General features: G+C 43.6%; 1 protein-coding gene across 1 annotated transcript in view; it reads right to left on the bottom strand.

The window, feature by feature from the left end:
- The window catches only part of GAD2 (glutamate decarboxylase 2), an 82,978-nt gene that overhangs the window by 50,954 nt on the left and 12,439 nt on the right, over positions 1–19,585 (bottom strand). Inside the window, exon 8 of the mRNA XM_064284924.1 lies at positions 7,168–7,247. Within this exon, the coding sequence (XP_064140994.1) occupies positions 7,168–7,247 (80 nt within the window). The remainder of the gene's footprint in view (positions 1–7,167; positions 7,248–19,585) is intronic.

Below are 19,585 nucleotides of genomic sequence, written 5' to 3'. Positions count from 1 at the left end.
ATGATTAGATGTGTATCAATAGCAACCTATACTTCCCATATCATAGCTCTTACTTTCCTTAAGTGTTACTGCTTGTTTAAGGGTCCGCCTTCTACACTCTAGGCTAAGCTTTGTAGGATCTGTGACTATATCTGTCTTGTTTACCACTGTGTTCCCAATCACCTAAAACCAAAAGAAGCATCTCACGGGGTCCCCTCTTCCATATGGGAACTTTGTATTCTTCCAAATTATCATCCACATAAAAGAAATTTTCTCTCCTTCTCCCCTAATGGAACCATTGGGAAACATCTTTTTGCTCAGTGGCTGTTATGAATTAAATTGTGTCCCCCCAAAATATGTGTTGGAATCCTAACCCTTATACCTGTGGATGTAATGTAAGGTAGTGTAATGTAATATAATCACTTTCCACCATGCAATCTAATGGTATGTCAAGGACGCCATACCAGTGTAGGGTGTGTCCTAAACCTAATTGCTTCTGAGTTATAAAAAGAGTAGATTAGATACAGAGACAAGCACATACTGGGAAAGAGATGCCATGTAAGGGTTGTCTACAAGGCAAGGAATACCAAGGAACCAAGAAACACTCAGGGCTACCTACAAGGAAGGAATTTATATGGCTGAGATGCTGAGTTGGACTTTTAACCTCCAGAACTGTGAGAAAATGCATTTCTGTTCTTTAAAAACATCCACTTGTGGTATTTTTGTTACAGCATCAATAAGAAACTAAGTCAGTGGCCTAATCTAATTCTCAAATATCACTCAGTATTATTTGACAAATATTTATTTTCCATTAGATGTTAACTCAGGTTTTTATTTTCTATCCTTAGACACATCAACACATCATTAATTTGGATCCCACTAATTCAAAATTCTCAATAGCAGACCCAATGATACTTGAGTAAAAAATTCCATAATTTTGTCACTGTGAATATTTATTTTTTTGCTAACAAGAGAACTTTTAAGTTAGATCTTATGAAGTCATGGATTAATTTAGCATGTTTTCCCCTCTTGAAATTTAATAATTTTTACACAGTAGAAAACTATTTTTAGTTATGATATTTCACATTAAAATGGGTACTATGGTGAACTGAGGTTTTCCATTACCTTATTTTACTAATTAGAATATATACAATTAAAATCCTTTTGATTTTTAACTCTGAGAGAACCTACTCCAAACAAATGATGTTTCTCTTTATTCAGAGTCTCTGGGTGGTGCCAACGGTTAACATGCTTAGCTGCAAACCAAAATGCTGGAGGTTCAGGTTCACTCAGAGGTACCTCAGAAGAAAGGACTGGAGACCCATTTATAAAAAACGTCAGCCAGTGAAAACCCTGTGGAGCACAGTCTACTCTGAAACACATGAGATTGCCCTGAGCTGTAACCGGCTGGAGGGCAACGGGTTTGTTTTTGGTATCTTTGTTCGTTTTAACTGAGAACCATGCTTCAAATCCCCTGCGACTGATAATTAAGGGAGAGAATCTCACAGCATCTTCTTCCACCTGTGGCTTTGGGCATACTGCTGGAAAGGCACAGGCGGTTCTCTTTTGCTAGGACATTTACCTCCAAACTTGAGCTTTCTACTAAGGCAAGGTCTGCAGGACAAGATAAAACCTGTCACCCTGGTCACTGATAGGCTGTTGTGCAGAATCTGAAAGACTGACCACATGGAATGAAAGAACCGCTCTCTCAAGCAGTTCCATGTTCATGCCTTCGGAGGCCTGGATGAACTGTGCAAAAATACACTAGGAAAAACAAGTAGGTACCCACCTTATCACCTTAAATGATTCTGAACTGCACGTCGGACTTTCCCAATGACATGATGATAAAAACATAATGGCTGCCATGAATGTTTTAACTGATTCATATGGGAGTGGTGACTACAAACAACTGTCCAAGGCCTTCCCCTCGGCCCCTGACCCCAAACACTTCAGGTTCTCTCAAATCCATGAAGACCAGGTTCTCGGTCCTAAACTTATGCTCTATGGATAATCTGAATTATCAATGTAAAATTAAAGACTGCATGTAGTACCAACGTTGCTTTAAAAGTTTTTGAACATTCTCTCATACAATACTGTTTAAGGAGAATAATTTGGTGGAAACTTTTGAAAGGCGATTTGGCTTTACGTACCATGTTCCTTAAGAGTGTTCATATAGTTTAAGTTAGTAATTATACTGAGAAATAATCATAGATGGAGAAGCACTGAACACATAAAGATATTCACTGGAAGATGGAAAGGTTGTTTATAACAGTGATACCAGAAATAGCAACATGTACAATACCAAAAAAAAAAAAGCAAAAAACCCCAAACCCATTGCCATCGAGTCAATTCTTACTCACAGTGACCCTACAGAGTAGAACTGCCCCACAGGGTTTCCAAGACTGTAATCTTTACGAAGCAGACTACCATGTCTTTCTCCCGAGGAGAAGCTGGTGGTTTCGAAACTCTGACGTTTCAGTTAGCAGCTGAGCTGTTAACCACTGTACCACCAGGGCTCCTTGACATGTACGACGCCGTTGTTAGGTGCCGTTGAGTCACTTCCGACTCACAGTGACTCTATGTACAACAGAACGAAACACTGCCCACTCCTGTGCCATCCTCACAACTGTTGTTATGCTTGAGCCCACTGTTGCAGCAATTGTGTGAATCCATCTCTTTGGGGGTCTTCTTTTTTTTTGCTGACCTTCTACTTTACCAAGCGGGAGCAATATATTGTTCTTGTCTGTGCTAGGTATTATTTTTAGCATTTTATATTTGTCAACACATTTAATCTTCATAACAACCCTATGAAGCAGATGCTACTACTTTAAACATCTTTAAGATAAAGAAAGGGAGGCACAGAGAGGCATTTGTTCAAACTAGTGCTGGAGCGGAGATGTGACGTCAAGTGGTCCAGCTCCAGAGCCAGAACTCTAACATAAGCTCAACAGAGTCACACGATGGACATGATGGAGGTAAGTGTGTTCTTAAGTGTTTGAGAGAATGTGGAAATATGTTTATGTTATTGTGTCTAGTTAGAAATACGTAAGAAAAAAAAGAACAAACCCCTTCGTTAGAAAAAGAGATTCAAAAGTTTAGATACCAATGTGTAATTAGTGATGATCTTTGGGTGGTAGAACTATGATCTTTTTTTTAATGTTATTTTCCCTTTTTAAAAGTAAGCATATAGTTTTTTAGATAGTAAAAAATGTAATTTCTCTTACAGTTCTGTGTTTTCTGCTCCCACCCATATTTCCCTCGATTTCCCCCCACCTTGCTTCACTTTGAGGAGCCCTAGTGGCTCAGGGGTTAAAGCACTCGTCTGCTAACAAAAGCTCAGCGGTTCTAACCCCCCAGCCACTCTGCGGGAGAAAGATGTGGCCGTCTGCTTCCATGAAGATTACAGCCTTGGAAGCCCTATAGGGCAGCTCTACTCTGTCCTACACGGTGGCTATGAGGCGGAATTGACTCGACGAAACTGGGTTTGGTTTGGGTTTTGCTTCACTTCACACATCCAACGCATTTTTTTTCTCCTAGGCCTTGTTTCTTCCCCCTTTTATTTCTTTTAAGGTTCCTGGGTGGTGCAAGCGGTTTGTTTTCAGCTATGGGGCCCTGGTGGCACAGTGGTTAAGGGCTTGGCTGCTAACCAAAAGGTCAGCAGTCCGAATCCACCAGCAGCTCCTTGGAAACCCTATGGGGCAGTTCTGCTCTGTCCTACAGGGTCACTATGAGTCGGAATCCCAGTTGACAGCAGCAGAGGTTTAATAATCTAAAGGTTGGCTGTTCGCACACGCTCAGTAATGCCGTAGAAGAAAGGCCTGGCGATCTGCTTCTGTAAAGATTACAGCCAAGAAAACTCTACCGGGCAGCTCTACTCTGTAACCTATGGGGTCATCACGAATCAGAATCAACTGGACAACAAAAGGTTTTCTTTTTCCCTATCCTTTGTTCTCTTTCCTGTTTCCTGTACTGCTTCCTCCTCCCTCCACCCTCCTCATCCCCTAAGCTCAGGAGCAGAAAGAACAAAAGCCCCCTAGCTCCCTAATGGACTCTTTCTTCAGTTCCCACCAAGGAGTGTATGTGAGTATGTGTGTCTGGGGGTTGGGGCGGAGGGGGCAGCAGATAATGGGGATTTTCCAAAAAAATTTTTTAAAAATCTTGGGTTGTACTCTAGTTTTTCTAAAGGCTTCTAAAATTATTGAAATAAAATTCTTTGGTTTTAAGTTTTCAGGCCATTTGGCCAGACACTGGTTCTAGACCCCACTGGTTTTCCAGCAGCCCCTGCTGCCTACCTGCTTCTCTCTGCCTCCTGTTTGTGAATGGCAGCACCTTTTGTCCCTCTGTCCTGGCAGTGCTGTCAGTGTCCCTTTCCCTGAAACTCTGGTGCTTTTCCTTCTTGCTCTTCCTTCTTTGGGGCCTCCACATCTCTTTTGAACATGCTGCCACCTTCAGACAGTCAGCTGTCCTCAGGCCAGACTTTTGCTTCCAGGAGTGCCTGGCTGCCTGGCACAGTTGACTCATTCCAGGGCTACTTCCATTGCTACAACCTGATTTTCACAGGAGTAGACGCAGCCATGCTGATGCCTTCAGGAATGGAGTCAACGACAACCTCCAACTTTCCAGGTCCCCTCCCAGCCCATTGGGGGTTCAACCCAAGAACACCCGCTAACTAGGCTGCCGAGGAAGACTGACTAGCCAGAAAACCAGGGCCTGTCATGGTGACTTGTCCCTGAATTCCAAACCCCTTACCTATAACAGTTTGGCTATAGATAAAGAAAAAATTTAAAGTCATCTAAAGTTTTATTCCCAGTTAGCAATTTTTTTTTTTTTTTTTTTGCCTCAAATCACAGTTCTTAAGTAACTGATGGTGAGAAATGCTGGTAGCGTTACAAATTTAAGTCAATTCCTTTTAAAAAATGAGTTCACCTCCCTCCAATCCTTTATCATTTCATGTGTGTTCTATTACTAGAGTGTCTCACCTGGCCTACATTAGACCTTAGACACTTTTCTTCCTGGAATGTGGCTTCATTCAAGTCCTTCTTGGATAAAAATGCTTTCAAGTTGTCCTTGTTTCCAAACCCTGCAAGCTCAAACAGCAAATTTAGCTTTTTTTTTCCCCAAAAGGAAAACATACAAAGTAACGTGTGTTCATTGCAAACAAACAAAATCAGGCGGTATGTAAAGATGCAAACAAGAACGTGGTGGCTGTTCTTAGGTACCGTCTAACGTGGTAGTCCCCTATTATCTCACCACCCAGAGGTAAATTGGTTATTAACCAGGTTGGTTTTTAGAGCTTTCAAGATCCCACAGGTCCACTCCTCAAAGAATTAAACGGAATTACCACAGGACCCAGCAATTCCACTCCTAGGTATATGCCCAAAAGAACTGAAAGCAAGAACACCAACAGAAACCTGTACACCAATGTTCGCTGCAAGCACTTTTCGCAATAGCCAAAAGGTGTGTTCATCAGCAGATGGATGCGTAAATGTGTGATCACCCATACAATGGAATATTACCCTGCCATAAAGGGAAATGAAGTTCTGACACGTGCTAAAGCTTGAATGACTCTTGAAAACATGCTGAGTGAAATAAGTCAGACGCGAAAGGATAAATATGGGATGATCCCACTTAGAAGAAATATCTAGAATAGGTAAATACATAGAGACCAGAGTTGATGAGTGTTTACCAGGGGTGGATGGCAGGGGGAAACAGGGAAGTATTGCTTAAGGAATATGAGTTTCCTTTAAGGGGGATGAAAACATTTGGAAAAGGATAATGGTGATGGTGGCACAACATGGAGAATGTAATTAATGTCAATGAATTGTACACGTAAAAATGGTTGAAGTGGTAAATGTTTTGTTATGTATATTTTACTATGCACACATACATACAAATCCCACATGTCCACCCATATTTCCCATGGCTGCCTCCCCTAGCCCACCACCTCTGGTCAGTCCCTCGAGCCCCACAGCTTAGTGTTCGTTCCTATTCCTAGGGCTTTGTCCGTGATATTCAGTTATGTGTAATTGCTCCATCTTAACCTCCACCCATCCAACTCAACCCTAATTCTGAAAATCCAGCTTAAGCCCCACCTGCCCTGTGAAGCCCCCCAGGTTCTGCCAATATAAAAAAAAAAAATTTTTTTTTTAATACAGAACGTATAATGTGAGTCACGCAATTCAACTATATAACTATCTTCTCTTGATGCTACTGTATCTCTCCCCCACCAACCCCAGACCATACATTGTCAGGGAACTGGGATTATGCCTTATGTTTATCTGGAGCTGAGTGAGGTTCCTAACACACGGTGGACAGTCAGTAAAAGTTAATCGAGTGGCTTCTTTTTTAGTTTAGTGAAAGTTCTCACTTGATTCTTTTAAAGACTGAACCTAGTTTTTAATAGGTTATAGGCCTATCCAAAAACCAAACCCATTGTCATCGAGTTGTTTCTAACTCATGACAACCCCGTGTGTTACAAAGCAGAACTACGCCCCCTAGGGTTTTCTTGGCTATAATGTTAAAGGAACAGATCACCAGGCCTTTCTTCTGTGGTGCTGCTGGGTAAGTTTGTTTAGTAGTTGAGCACAAACTGTTTATGCCACCCACCCGGGGATCTTCTAGACCTGTAGGCCAGTGATAACTTACATGGAGCCCCTGAAAATGTTGTTAAATTCTCTCCCTCAAATAACCATATGTATTTCCAGAGTGCCTGTGTAGTTCAGGTGCCAGTGAAGACAGGGATCTTCCCCAAGAAAGCTCTTTGTCTCTAGTGAAAAGCTGGTGCTTTGCTGGGACATTATTTACTTCCTGCTCACTAAACTGTCCCTCCCCCCCATCAGGTTTACGAAACGCATGATGCTAACCCATAAACCGGTGACCAAATTGCGCGTTGTTGCTAAAGTGCCCAGGTGATGAATGTCCTTCCGCACCTTCTAGGTGCCGAATATTTTGATTGATTTAAGAACGGTTTGGATTCAGTCCAGGGGTGTGAAAGGCTCCCTGGCACTGAGGACTGACGTCTGAGGGCTGCGAACAAGAGCCCACGTTATAAAGAAACAGCTACCGGCAGCAGCAGGGCTACAAGCCTGCTCGCTGCCTCACGGTCGTCACCTCTTTTCTGACCAGAAGGTATTTGTGTAGAATTTGCAAAGGTCTAATTTTAATCAACAGTTGGGGATTTATGCTCACCTCTCATCACATTTAATCAGAATCACGCTGTCTGTTCCAATCCCCAAGGCTGCAGCTCCCTTCTTAAGCGAAAAATGACTCTGTAAAAAGCACATTTATAATTAGTTGCATATAAAGTCAAGGCCCATTCTCTTGGCTGTTTTGTTTTGTTTTGTTTTCCCTTTTCTCCTTTTATTTAACTGTCACTTGGTTGCTGAGAGAAGGTGGTATCCTTCACTTGGGCTTCTTGGGGGAAGATTACAAGGCACTGGGAACTGTAAAGGAGTCCCTGGGTGGTACAAATGGCTAAGCCTCAGCTACTAACTGAAAAGCGTGGTTCAAATCCACCTGAGGTGCCTCAGAAGAAAGGTCTGGCAAACTACTTCTGAAAAATCACAGCCATTGAAAACCCTACGGAGCCCAGTTCTACTCTGATACACAAGGGGTCACTATGAGCTGGAATTGAGTCAGTGGCAACTGGGTTGGTTTTTAGTTTCTGAGAATTCTAAGTGGACCTGATATGCCAACACTACCCAGTAACTCCAAGCCAATTTTACATCTAAGACACAAGAACATGTTAATGACCTCCAGCAGCTATGTATTGTATGTTTCCCAGGCCTACGTTTTGCTACCAGGAGTTTATACTCAGTTTCTGCCAAGTTCAGTGAAATTGTGCGCACTCAGCTAAGAGGGGAGGTTGGCCCCAAATTTAGCACCTTCATCCCAGAGTTGTTGGAGGGCCTATTTGTTGCGCAGATTATCCATCAGCAGAGGAGACCCTCCCCAGGGTGGAGGAAACTTCTGGAAGGAGGAGTCAGTCACTGACAGTGGCAAAATGGCTTGTCTGTGTGCTGAGAGCAGGCCCTGCAGACAAGCCACCAGTGGGAAAGACAGAATTTTGTTTGCGCTTTCGGTTATTGATTCAGGGTAGGATTTTGAATCTCAATGGCTGTAATCATGGTGCAATTTGGAGTGCTGAGAAAGGCTACCCTAAGCCCAGCTGTACTGCATCTGCCTGTCAGCCTCTTACTATTAACTACAGATCATTAAGCCGTCCAACAGGAGAGCCGCTTCCTCCATTTACATCTCCAAAGGGCTGCTGGCTGGGATTTTAAACTCTGATTTCAAAGCGTGCACCCTCAGTTCCACTGCGCCCTTTCAACTCATCTGAATCCTTGAATATGCAACAAAAGAAATGTCGACACATATTTTGGGGGTTATGAGTCAGAATCGACTCGAGGGCACTGGGGCTGGGATGTCTACTAAACAAGAAGAATTCACATTTGTAACAGCAGCAAATAAAGTACACCAGTACATGAGGCACTGAAGAGAGGAGTTTAAAAAGCCTGGTGTAACTTGAAAGAATGCAAAAAGGCTTTTAGTCTCGTTTTACAACGTCGGAAAGACCGAGCGGACAATCGTGCCAAGATATCTGGGAACTAGGAGAGAAAGCTCAGTTGGGTTAGGGCTTGAAAGATGCACAACTTCCCCCACCAAGAAAGAAACAAACAAAAATATGTTCTCCCTTGCCTATTTAGCAGAGCCTGGGCATCCTGGAAAAGAAGGCGCTCAGGGGAAAACAGCACTAAGTCTCTGATTGCCGGGAGGGCACAGAGCAGAAGAGCCAGCTGTCCCACTGAGCAAGCACAAGCCGTTCCCATCATGCCCCTCAGTGAATGGGCCCTTACGTACTAAACTGCAAAATGGCCACCTGGGGATAAGTAAGAGATCTGGTGCACCTGGTCAATGAGAGGACGTATTCTTGTCTGGTCTTTAATGAGGAAGAACGGAGATTCTCAAATGAGGTGCAATTACCCGAGATAATGGATCACTGTACGAAACACCACAAATGTAAAGAAAAATACATGCCCAGATAGGAAGTTTAAGCATGGGGAACAGAGATTATATGAGGCATGATAAAGAAGATTAGGTACTGAACACCGAGTCTGTTGATATTTTCAGGAAAGGGAGCAAAGAAACAGCTAAATGTTATCCACAAATAGCAGAAGACCCATGGAGAGTAAGAGCTTGAGAGAGAGAAAAAAAAAAAGACGCTACCTAATGAGGAAGAAACTGTGAAGACAGCTTAAATGGTGCTGGTGAGATGCCACGGGGAGGCTCATTTTTAATCCTTGGTACCATGCTTAACAGGACCACTTGTTGATGAACCTGAGAAAGCAGCCTCCAAAGAACAGCCTCCTGGATGCTGAGGAGCCTGGAAACCAGATGTCTAGAAAAAAAACTCAGGGGGTAGTTGTGGTTCAGCGGTAGAAATCTAGCCTTCTACATGAGAGACTCGGGTTCAAATCCTGGTGAAGGTACCTTATGCACAGCCGCCACCCGTCTGTCAGCGGAGGCTTGTGTGTTGCTATGATGCTGAACAGGTTTTGGTGGAGCCTCCAGACTAAGACAGACTTGGAAGAAAGGCCTGGTGATCTACTTCCAAAAATAAGCCAACGAAAGCCCTATGGCTCACAACAGTCTGATCCACAATGATCAAGGTGACGGCACAGAATCTGGCAGTATCTTGTTCTGCTGTGCATGGGGTTCCTAAGAGTCAGGGGGCTGGCTCAACGGAAGTTAACAGCAACAGAGAAAACTTAGAGGACACTCGGTCATGAGCGGAGGGCATTAGGGACATGTGACATGGGTGGCCCTCGTATCTGAAGTCAGGGGCAGGTAGGTGGGTAGTGGATAGACTGATCTGGGTGATGTCAGCAGGCAAAACTATGAACAAAATTTGGAAGTTTCAAGGATTCAAATTTGTCCCCAAATAATAAATACTCTTCTAATAATCAGTTGTCCATCAAGAGCATGGCTGAGGAAGGAGCTAATGGGCACCACAGCCCCCTTCTCCACCCTGATTTGGGTGGGGGGAAACAATAGACCCCTGATAGAATCTAATGCTTACTGCTGACTACTAAATCCTATTTCCATTTAAGGGTTGTTGTCATCTGGTACAACAGTCAACTGAGCGATTCCGACTCGTGGCGACCCCATGTGAGCTCCAGAGGGTTTTCTGGCTGTAATCTTTATGCAATTAGATTGCTAGTTCTTCTCTTCGGCGATGCCACTGGGTGGGACTGAACTGCCACCTTTTCCTTACCAGTCGAGTGTGAACTGTGCCATCCAGAATATACATATATATATATATTTTAAATGAGCCCTGGTGGCACAGTACTTAAGCTTTTGGCTGCTAACCGAAAGGTCAGCCGTTTGAACTCACCAGCCACTCTACAGAAGAAAGATGTGACAGTCTGCTTCCACAGAGATTTACAGCCTTGGACACCCTCTGGAGCAATTCTACTGTCCTATAGTTGGAACTGACTTAATGGCAACAGGTTTAGATACTAAAACCCGTATGATTTTCATTCTGTACTAAATTAAAAAAATCAAGGTTGACGAAGGATCAATTTTTCTGTGATTTGAAAAAAATGTCACAGGCAATCCAGCCATGGGCCATATGATTTGGCTTATATTTAGAACATGTGCAAATAAGTATGGGGTATTATAGTTATTAAATAATTGTGATACAAAAAATAATAAGCAAGACTTCTGGGTTTGGGTGGGACAAGATTATCAGAGTAAGAAGGAATGGAACTGAGACCCCGTGAAGCTGGGGTGAAGGGGGATGAGCTCTCCATTCCATCTAGCAGGATGGCATGGGGGTGCAGCATCAGTTCCTCATCTCTTTAATGGGACAATAAATCTTATTTCCGTTTAGGGATGGTGGGGGATGAAGGCAAATGATAGAAAACTCTGAGACAAACTATCTCAGTCTCCTGCCATGCCAGTTTCTCTTTGTCTATTAGAATTTAGATAAGCAGTTTGGAATTAATTCTTGGTTTCAATGGCTGCATTAATTAAAAAAAAAAAAAAATTTATTTATTTTTTATTAAGCCACCATTAAAACAGTAAAACCAGTTGGTGTCCAGTCAGTTCTGACTCACGGCAACCCCATGTGTGTCAGAGAAGAACTCTATTTCATAGAGTTTGCAGTGGCTGATTTTTTTCAGAAGTAGATCTCCAGGCCTTTCTTCTAAGATGCCTCTGGTTGGATTCAAACTTTCACCCCTTCAGTTAGCAGCCAAGCATGTCAACTATTTATACCACCCGGGGACTACAAGCCATTATTTAAAAAACAAAAAACCTCGTTGCCGTTGAGTTGGTTCTGACTCACACCGACCCTGTAGCACAGAGTAGAACTGCCCCACAGGGTTTCCAAGGCACGGCTGGTGGATTTGAACTGCCAACATTTTGGCTAGCAGCCAAGCTCTTAATCACTGTGCCACCAGGGCTTCACAAAGCCATTGTTAGTCACATCCAAATATTTAACCGAGACTCAGATTCAGCTGCCTAGTGGGCCACAGGGTTTCAGGGGAAAGCCTGTACTAGGCTCAGGGGACACAAAGATTATTAAGACAGCTCTCGGTTCCCAGCGACCTCTCCTACCTCATCTCCTTCCTCTCCTCTCCTGACTTACTCTTACTGGTGGTACTGGCCTTCTCAGTCTTTCTTGAGCTTGCTAAGCTTGTTCTCGCTTCTGAGCCTTTGTACTTGCTGTTCCATTTTCCTGGAAAATTTTCCCCTCAAATATTTATTTGGCTCCCTCCTTCATTTGACTAAGGCCTCTGCTCACATATCGTCTCCTCAGAAAGACCTTTGATGGCCATCTTGTAAACTAGCCCATTACCACTCCACTCTCTTGTCACTATATAATATTATAGTATATAAGTACAAGTTCATTCCCTACGAGAACACAAATAGTTGCATGAGGGCAAAGATTTTGCTTTAGTATATAGATAATAAATATTTGTTGAATTTGTTAACCATATGCTCAGAGGACAAGTCTAGGGAAATATCCAGTATTTGTTGCCATAAATTTTGGGCCCCAAATCCCAATGTTGACGCATGGCCTTGGTGATTGGGGTCAGATGATGTTGGGCTAAATGGACCCCAGTATATCTAGTCTCAGGCCTATTCTGAAAACAAGTTCAGAGGTTTTCTTGGCATCCACCCAAAAGGCCTAAGATGGAGCCTTTCCCAAGAGGAAAGCAGTTACATGCCTTCTAACCAGAACAGCTGCTTGAGGGAAGAAAGAAGTAACCCAGAGACTTCAGAGGGAGAAAGAGAAGGGCATATTCGTTTTGAAATCCCAGCTCTAAACTCTTTGACATTCTACCAAAAGCCTTACCTTCTAGCTCTAAGGTCTACCAATTGGCCTTGGACTGGATCCTTTTGTTCTAACACTTTCCTCTTTGCGGGCAGAGTGAATGGAGTATGTGTGGAGGGACACTGACCAGAGATGAACAAGGATCATTATACCCAGGGATCCCCAGCTAGTAGATCTTCCCCATGCCCTGGGCACTCATGCTTTCAGCGATCCTAGAACCAACGGTCTTCCCCTTGTCCTCCTCTTTCTCTACACCCCTCAAACACTCCCGCTGACTTGCCTCCTATACATCTTAAGATTTGAGGTTCTTGATAGCTACATCTGCCTTAGAAAGACACGTTGCCCTTGTTCTTGTTTCTGCCCATCGAATGGTCTAAAAGAACAAATTCGGCTTTCTGGAGCATCTGAGTTACAAAGAAGTGTATACTCTGTGAAGCTGTCTCATTGATTTCTAATTATTATGATCTGGAGGAGACGGGACCACCCAGCCATGGTCTTAGAGACTCTGTGTGATTCAGAGCTGATGTGGCTCTTTACACAAAGCATTTCCGTGAAGCTGCTACATTATTATTCTCACCCAATTCTAACTGGTAGTTTAAAGCCACCCCACTGTGAGCTTGTGCCCTAAATATGTGCTGAAAGAAAGGAATGCTAGTAGCAGGATTAAATTTCACATGAAAAGAGATCCAAAGGTGATATTTGGTGACAAATACAAACATCAGTGCTGAGTTTGTATTCAGATTAAGTGACCACTCTAATGGAAAGCACTTATTTGCATGACTTTAGGGTCCCAGAAGAGTGAAATAAAATTGTGCAATGGGGAAAGGTCATTTGAGACAAAATGACCTGGGTTGGATACCTGGCTCTGTTTGGGTAAGTTACTTTCTTGCTCTGAGCCATTGTCTGCTCAGCTGCAGTGACAAAGCCCATTTTAGCAGTGAGAAGTATAGATAATGTATGTAAAGTGCCTATAGATTGCTGGGCATTCACTAAGACCTGTTCCCATCGAGTTGATTCTGACTCACAGGACAGAGCAGAACTGCCTCACAGGTTTCCAGGGCTGTAATCTGTATGGGAGCAGACTACCACATCTTTCTCCCCCATAACAGCTGGTGGGTTTAAACCACTGACCTTTCAGTTAACAGCTGAGTGCTTAACCACTGCACCACCACGGCTCCTTGGGCACTCACTAGGTGCTCACAAAGCTGTGGCCCTTATTCTTCCCTGCTCCTGCCTACAGTGATACCATCCACAGGTCTCCCAAGCTATCTTAAGCAGAACTTTAAAATCTTCAAACAAAACGAATGTTAATACTCTATGTCTTAAACATATGCCATACGGAATACATAGGGAAATCTCAAAATTATACGAGTAAATAGAGGATCTGAACCTTCCTAAGGCTGAGAATCCTTGAGTGGTGCTCTGGCACTCTGGGAGAGGGAGCACATCCATCCTAAGGAAACAATTAGTCCCCAGACATATTCCCTGACTCACAGCTTCCCCTGCTGCCTCCACCTTGTCTCTTTCTTCATGAGGGACACTGGGGAGAACCAATAACTAAAACCAATTCTGACTCATGGCGGCCCCATGTGTTACAGAGTAGAGCTTCTCCGTAGGGATTTCTTGGCTGTAATCTTTACGGAAGCAGATCACTAGGCCTTTCTTCTACGTAGCCGCTGGGTAGGTTCAAACAGCCAACCTTTTGGTTAGTAGCTGAGCGCAAACCATTTGCACCACCAGGGACCCTTGGAAGAAGCAATAGGTAGCTGAAAACAATAGCAAGGTTACCTGCCATTTGTTGAGTGCCTACCAAGTGCCAGCACTCTGCTATACCATTATTATCTAGCTGCATCCTCTTAACACCCATATGAGCAAGGTGTCATAATCCCTACTTTGCTGATGGGGAAGAAATGAAGTAGCTAATCTGAGGTCACCCTGGAAGTTGGCAGAGCCAGGCCTATCATCATTTCTAGTTAATTCCAAACTTGTGGGCTTAACCACTAACCTGAAGAAAGCTGACTCTATCCAGTCCTTGCTGCTCTGACACTTGAAGCAAGGAAGAGTCAATCACAGGATGAGGAATGTGATCTCAGGGACACTGTGAAGGCCAGCTGTCCCCTGTAGACCACTCCTCCTTCCTTTTTCCCTTTAGTACAACATATGCTCCATGACAGCAGGCACCCATTTGTCCTGTTCTGTTCTCAGCTGTCTCCCTGGTGCCTAAGACAATGCCTGGCACATAGTAGCACTGAGGGGAGGGAGGGAGGGAGGGAGGGAGGGAGGGAGGGAGGGAGGAAGGAAGGAAGGAAGGAAGGAAGGAAGGAAGGAAGGAAGGAAGGAAGGAAGGAAGGAAGGAAGGGAGGAAGGGGAAGGGAAATGAGGGGAAAGGAAGGAAGGGAAAGAAGGAAAGAGGGAAGAAAGAAAGGATGGGAAGGGAAGGGGAAGGAAGGAAAGGGAGGGAGGGAAGAAAGAATGGGGAAGGGAAAGAATAAAGAAGGGAAGAAAGGAAGGAAAGGGAAGGGGAAGGAAGGAAGGGAAAGAGGAAAGGAAGAAAGGAGGGAAGGGAAGGAAGAAAGGAAAGGAAGGGAGGAAGGAAAGGGAGGGAGGGAAGGAAGAAAGGAAGGAAAGGAAGGGGAAGGAAGGAAGGGAAGGGAAAGGAAAGAAGGAAGAAAGGAAGAGAGGAAAGGAAGGGAAGGGAAGAAGGGAGGAAGGGAGGAAGGGAAGAAAGGAAGAGAGGGAAGGGAAGGGAAGGAAGGAAGGGAGGAAGGGAGCGAGAAAAGGGAGGAAGAGGGGAAGGGAGAAGGAAGGAGGGAAGGGTTGATTTTGTTCTCCAGTGGTTGGAATTGTGCTTCACTGCCTCATTCATTGGTCTCCTGTTGCAATGGAAACAGTCCCTGAGGAGGCAACACTTAAGTTTTACCGACTACTTACACTTCACCATGGCTTTCAGGCTCTTTCCTGAGAGTAGGCTTTGATGGGACTGAGTAGAGGATGAAATAACATGGAAGTGAAAGGAAGTGAAAAGGAGGCAGGAGTGCAGAAGCGGGGCCAGTAACCAGCTGCCGTGGAGTCCACTCCAACTCATGGTGACCCCATGTGTGTCAGAGTAGAACTGTGCTCCACAGGATTTTCAATGGCTGGTTTTTTTGGAAGTAGACAACCAGGCCTTTCTTCTGAGGAACCGTGGGGTGGACTCGAACATCCAACTTTTCAGTTAGCAGCTGATTGTATTAACCACTTGCACCACCCAGGGACTTCTGGAAATGGGGCATGGAGTGCTAAAGGTAAACTGAGTTCATGCCGCAATTTCACTTACTGTCATTTCTGTCAGCTCCTGCCTAATGGGTGCATTACATTGCGTGGGAGCTGCCTGTTTTCCAAGCTGCCCAGGTCACTGTGGTTCTTTTTTTTAACTTAAAAAAGATTTATTTTTTGAACTGAAACTCTCTCAAACAGTGCTGTTATCCAGAAATCATTTTTCTGAAGCACTTATGACAATTACTTCCCTAAGAGCAGGCTGGGGTCATGAGGGGCCTCTGTAGGACACTGGTGATTGGCTTCAAGGAGACGCGGCTGAGACGGGCTGGTGTGTGAAGAGTGGAGAGTGAGTTAGTTATGGATCTGCTGAAAAAATTCCAGTGTCTCTTATGATTATGAACATTTTTCCTAAATGAGATTATGCTGTTTCATTGAAGGTATTTCTGGAAGAGCTTGTGCCACACAAGGAAATACGATAAATTTGGAATTAAGCTCCCGGCTTGGGCTTTCAAAGGATTCAGACCTGGAGATGTGAATCACTGAGCTGGAATCTTAGCTTCTTTCAAAACTTACTCTCAAAAAAGGGTGAGAAACTCATCAGATTAAATTTGTGTCAAGCCTTTCCATCACTGACAATACAAGGAAGGTGATGAGATTCCAGCAAAGCATGGGTGTTGAATCAGACAGACTTTTAAGATCCCTTCCAATTCTGAGATTCTATGAATCTATACTTCTTTGGAAGAAAATAACTTCGCATGTCTTTACTCAGAGTTTAAATGCCAACTCTTGTTTCCACTCACTGATTTCTCCATTTCTAATGCAGTTCAAGCAATACCACTTGTTTAATGCAGTCCTTTTTTTCAAGTTTTGTAAGAAAACAGTTGATTTGAACAAAGAGGAAAATTCAGTAGCTTGCCCTCCTTATCAGCTAAGCAAAGTTCTAGTGTATGTTAGTGGCCAGAAAGGAGATGGGGAGCCAGAGTGGTGTGTGACAGAGAGAGCGTGAAGGGTCATTTAGAAAACAAAAGATGATACTTTCCTACCTGAATGTGCATAGTTTACAGCTGGATACCAGAGGACTAGAAGAGTCTTTCAATGTCATTTTCATCTCTAGGGCTCTGAACATGCCAAGTTATAAACTCAGTGTTCAGAACAGAAGAAAGGACAGTAAATTGGCCTTAGATCAGGAAACTGTATTAGTCCTAGAATAGTCAACATGCAAAATGGGATTTGAGAAAAGATGCTACAAATGAATTTGGAGCAGCCAGCTAGACAGCGGTGTTCAAGCCATCTGAACATGGTAGTTGAAAAAGCAGTGTTGGGATTGTTGGAGGCTGAGGCTGCAGATGTGGCTCTGCCATTGGTTGGCCATGAAATCTTGGGCTAAGCATCTTCCCTCTCTAGGGCTTGGTTTCCTCATCTATAAAATAAGGTTGTTGTTCTTTTTTGAAATTACCTAACATTTATGTAGAGCCAAGCCCACCCATCAGCACTGCGGAAGAAAGTCCTGATGATCTGTTTCTGTAATGATTACAGCCAAGAAAAAAAACTCTGTGGAGCAGTTCTGCTCTGTAACACAAAGGGTCACCATGAGTTGGAATCAACTCCATGGCAACGGGTTTGGTTTTTGGTTTCCTATGTGCTGGAGGTAAGTGTTTTAAAAAGTTATTTCATGGTCCCAAAGTCTTGGGTCTTGGAAACCTCTCAAAGAGATGAGGAGAAGCACCACCTGAAGCAGCTCTGCCTTCGCCATTGACCTTCCTTCTCCTCACGGGCTTCACACAGTAGTCCTTCCACTAAACTTTCTCCCTGCAGGCCAAGCAGTTCAGCAAAGAAATCTTGATACAAGGATTGAAATAGGTTAGTCTGCAGAAATGACATTTGAGAAATGACTTGGGAATTTTCCTCAGTCTGTATAGGTCTATTTCTGGGTCTGGGAAGACCAAGGGAATATGTGCTCTGGCCTGAAGCAGGAAGGACCCACACTAAATGATGAATAGAAGGCAATGGCTGGGCCCCAAGGTCTAGAGCCCAGAAGGAAGTAGAAATGAGGACTGTATTACCTCTTCATTTGGAGCCTCAAGGGCAGGGCACCGGTTTAAGAGCTCCTCTGGCCAGAATGGTTTCGATCAAGTCTTTAAAGAGACAGAGGAGAGCTTTAAAAGAGCTCTGAAAGCCCTCTCCCACTCAATCCTCAATGTTAATGAGGAAAACTGGAGAGGGGGTTGGGGCACTAACAGTTTAGCATCATCTTCACACTAAGGAGATCAAACAGTTGGAGCTCAACTACTAACCTAAAGGTTGGTAGTTACAAACCACCCAGTGGCTCCATGGAAAAAAGGGCTGGCAATCTGCTTCTTTAAAGATTACAGCCAAGAAAAACCCTCTGGAACACATGGAGTCGCCATGAATTAGAACTGACTCAGGTTTGGTTATTTTGTATTTACTTTTTTTTTTTTAGTTTACATTGAGGAAAGAGTTCACGGCAGGAATTTGATCCAGGAGGTATATAATTAATTGATGAGCTGTGGTTTACAAAACTTGATTGCTGGATCTTTTCATCTTATTTCTACAGTAGTCACTGGGGCCAGAAATGACCACTGGTTTGCGAGTCAGGAAACAACGTTTGAACCAGGCTCTGTTGGTGGTGGTGGTTGCTGCCAAGTCGATTCTGACTCATGGTGATCCCACGTGTGCAGAGCAGAATTGCTCCATGGGATGTTCAAGGCTGTGACCTTTTGGAAGCAGGTCACCAAGCTTGTCTCCCAGGGTCTCTGGGTGGGTTTTAAACCATCAGCCTTTCTGTTAGCAGTGCAGTGCTTAACCATTTGATCCACTCAGGGACTCCTTGAGCCTGGTTCTACCTTACCTGACTGTGAAACCTCTGGCAACCACTAAGCCCAGCTAGTGTCTGCTTCTTCACTTTCAAAATGCTGATAACAAACTCTGCTCTTCCTCCCCCACAATGCTGCTATGAGAATCCATGTGTGCTTACATATACTGGAAGCATTTTGGAAACTTAAATAGTAATCAGATATTACACACTAGAAAAATAATTCATTTGTCAAAAATGATAAGCCTTCAGTTAGAACCAATTGATATTTTTGGAAATGTTCATAATTTAAATGTTCTTCTATAATTATGTACACAGATAGAGATCCAGGAAGGAGGAGGGAGAATCGAATTGAAGGGTTGTTTCATAGCTGAATTGCCTTTCTTTCCTTTAGAAATAAAGAAGTAGACCCCAAGTTTGCAAAATCAAGAAAAGAAAAATATATATATTTATTATTATTATTTTTTTAGACCCCAAGTTTGCAAAATCAAGAAAAGAAGGCATAGCAAAACTATCCTCAGACTACACAGCCTGGACTTTCAGGGTAAGGCTAAGCCAATTTACAGCAAGCTTGAGCCTGAGAAATCAGAGTGATGGCCAGCAGAGAGCACAGGCAGCTTGCTGGGGGATCCATTTTGTTTCAAGTTGTGCAAACAGCATGGATGTCAAAAGGAAAACATGCCCAATACAAGATCATCTTGGTTTTTTGAGGCTGAGAATGTAGTAACTTTAACTACATAGAGGTCCAAATCCACTTCAGAGAAATAGTAATCAGAAAAAAAAAAAAAAAAGAAACTACATCTTGTGTTTATGCCCTTGGAGAAGCTGAGAGATGAATAAGACGGTAGGGGTACAAGGTATAGTAGGCACGATAATGCCCCACCACCCCCCAAGATATCTACATCCTAATCTCCAAGACCTGTGGATATGTTACTTTACATGGCAAACAGGACTTTGCAGGTGTGGTTAGGTTAAGATCTGGAGATTTTTCTGGATTATTTGAATGGACCCAATGTAATCGCCAGGGTCCTTATAAGAGAAAGAGAGGTGGGAGAGTCAGAAAAGAAGCTGTGACAATGGAGTCACAGATGAGAGGGAGAGGGAGAGAAATGAAAATGCTGTGCTACTGGCCTAGAAAATAGAGGAAGGGGCCACAAGCCAAGAGAAGCTTCCTC

Source organism: Loxodonta africana, chromosome 4 (assembly GCF_030014295.1).
Source record: "Loxodonta africana isolate mLoxAfr1 chromosome 4, mLoxAfr1.hap2, whole genome shotgun sequence".
Classification (NCBI taxonomy): domain Eukaryota; kingdom Metazoa; phylum Chordata; class Mammalia; order Proboscidea; family Elephantidae; genus Loxodonta; species Loxodonta africana.
This window is presented reverse-complemented; position numbering and strand designations above follow the sequence as displayed.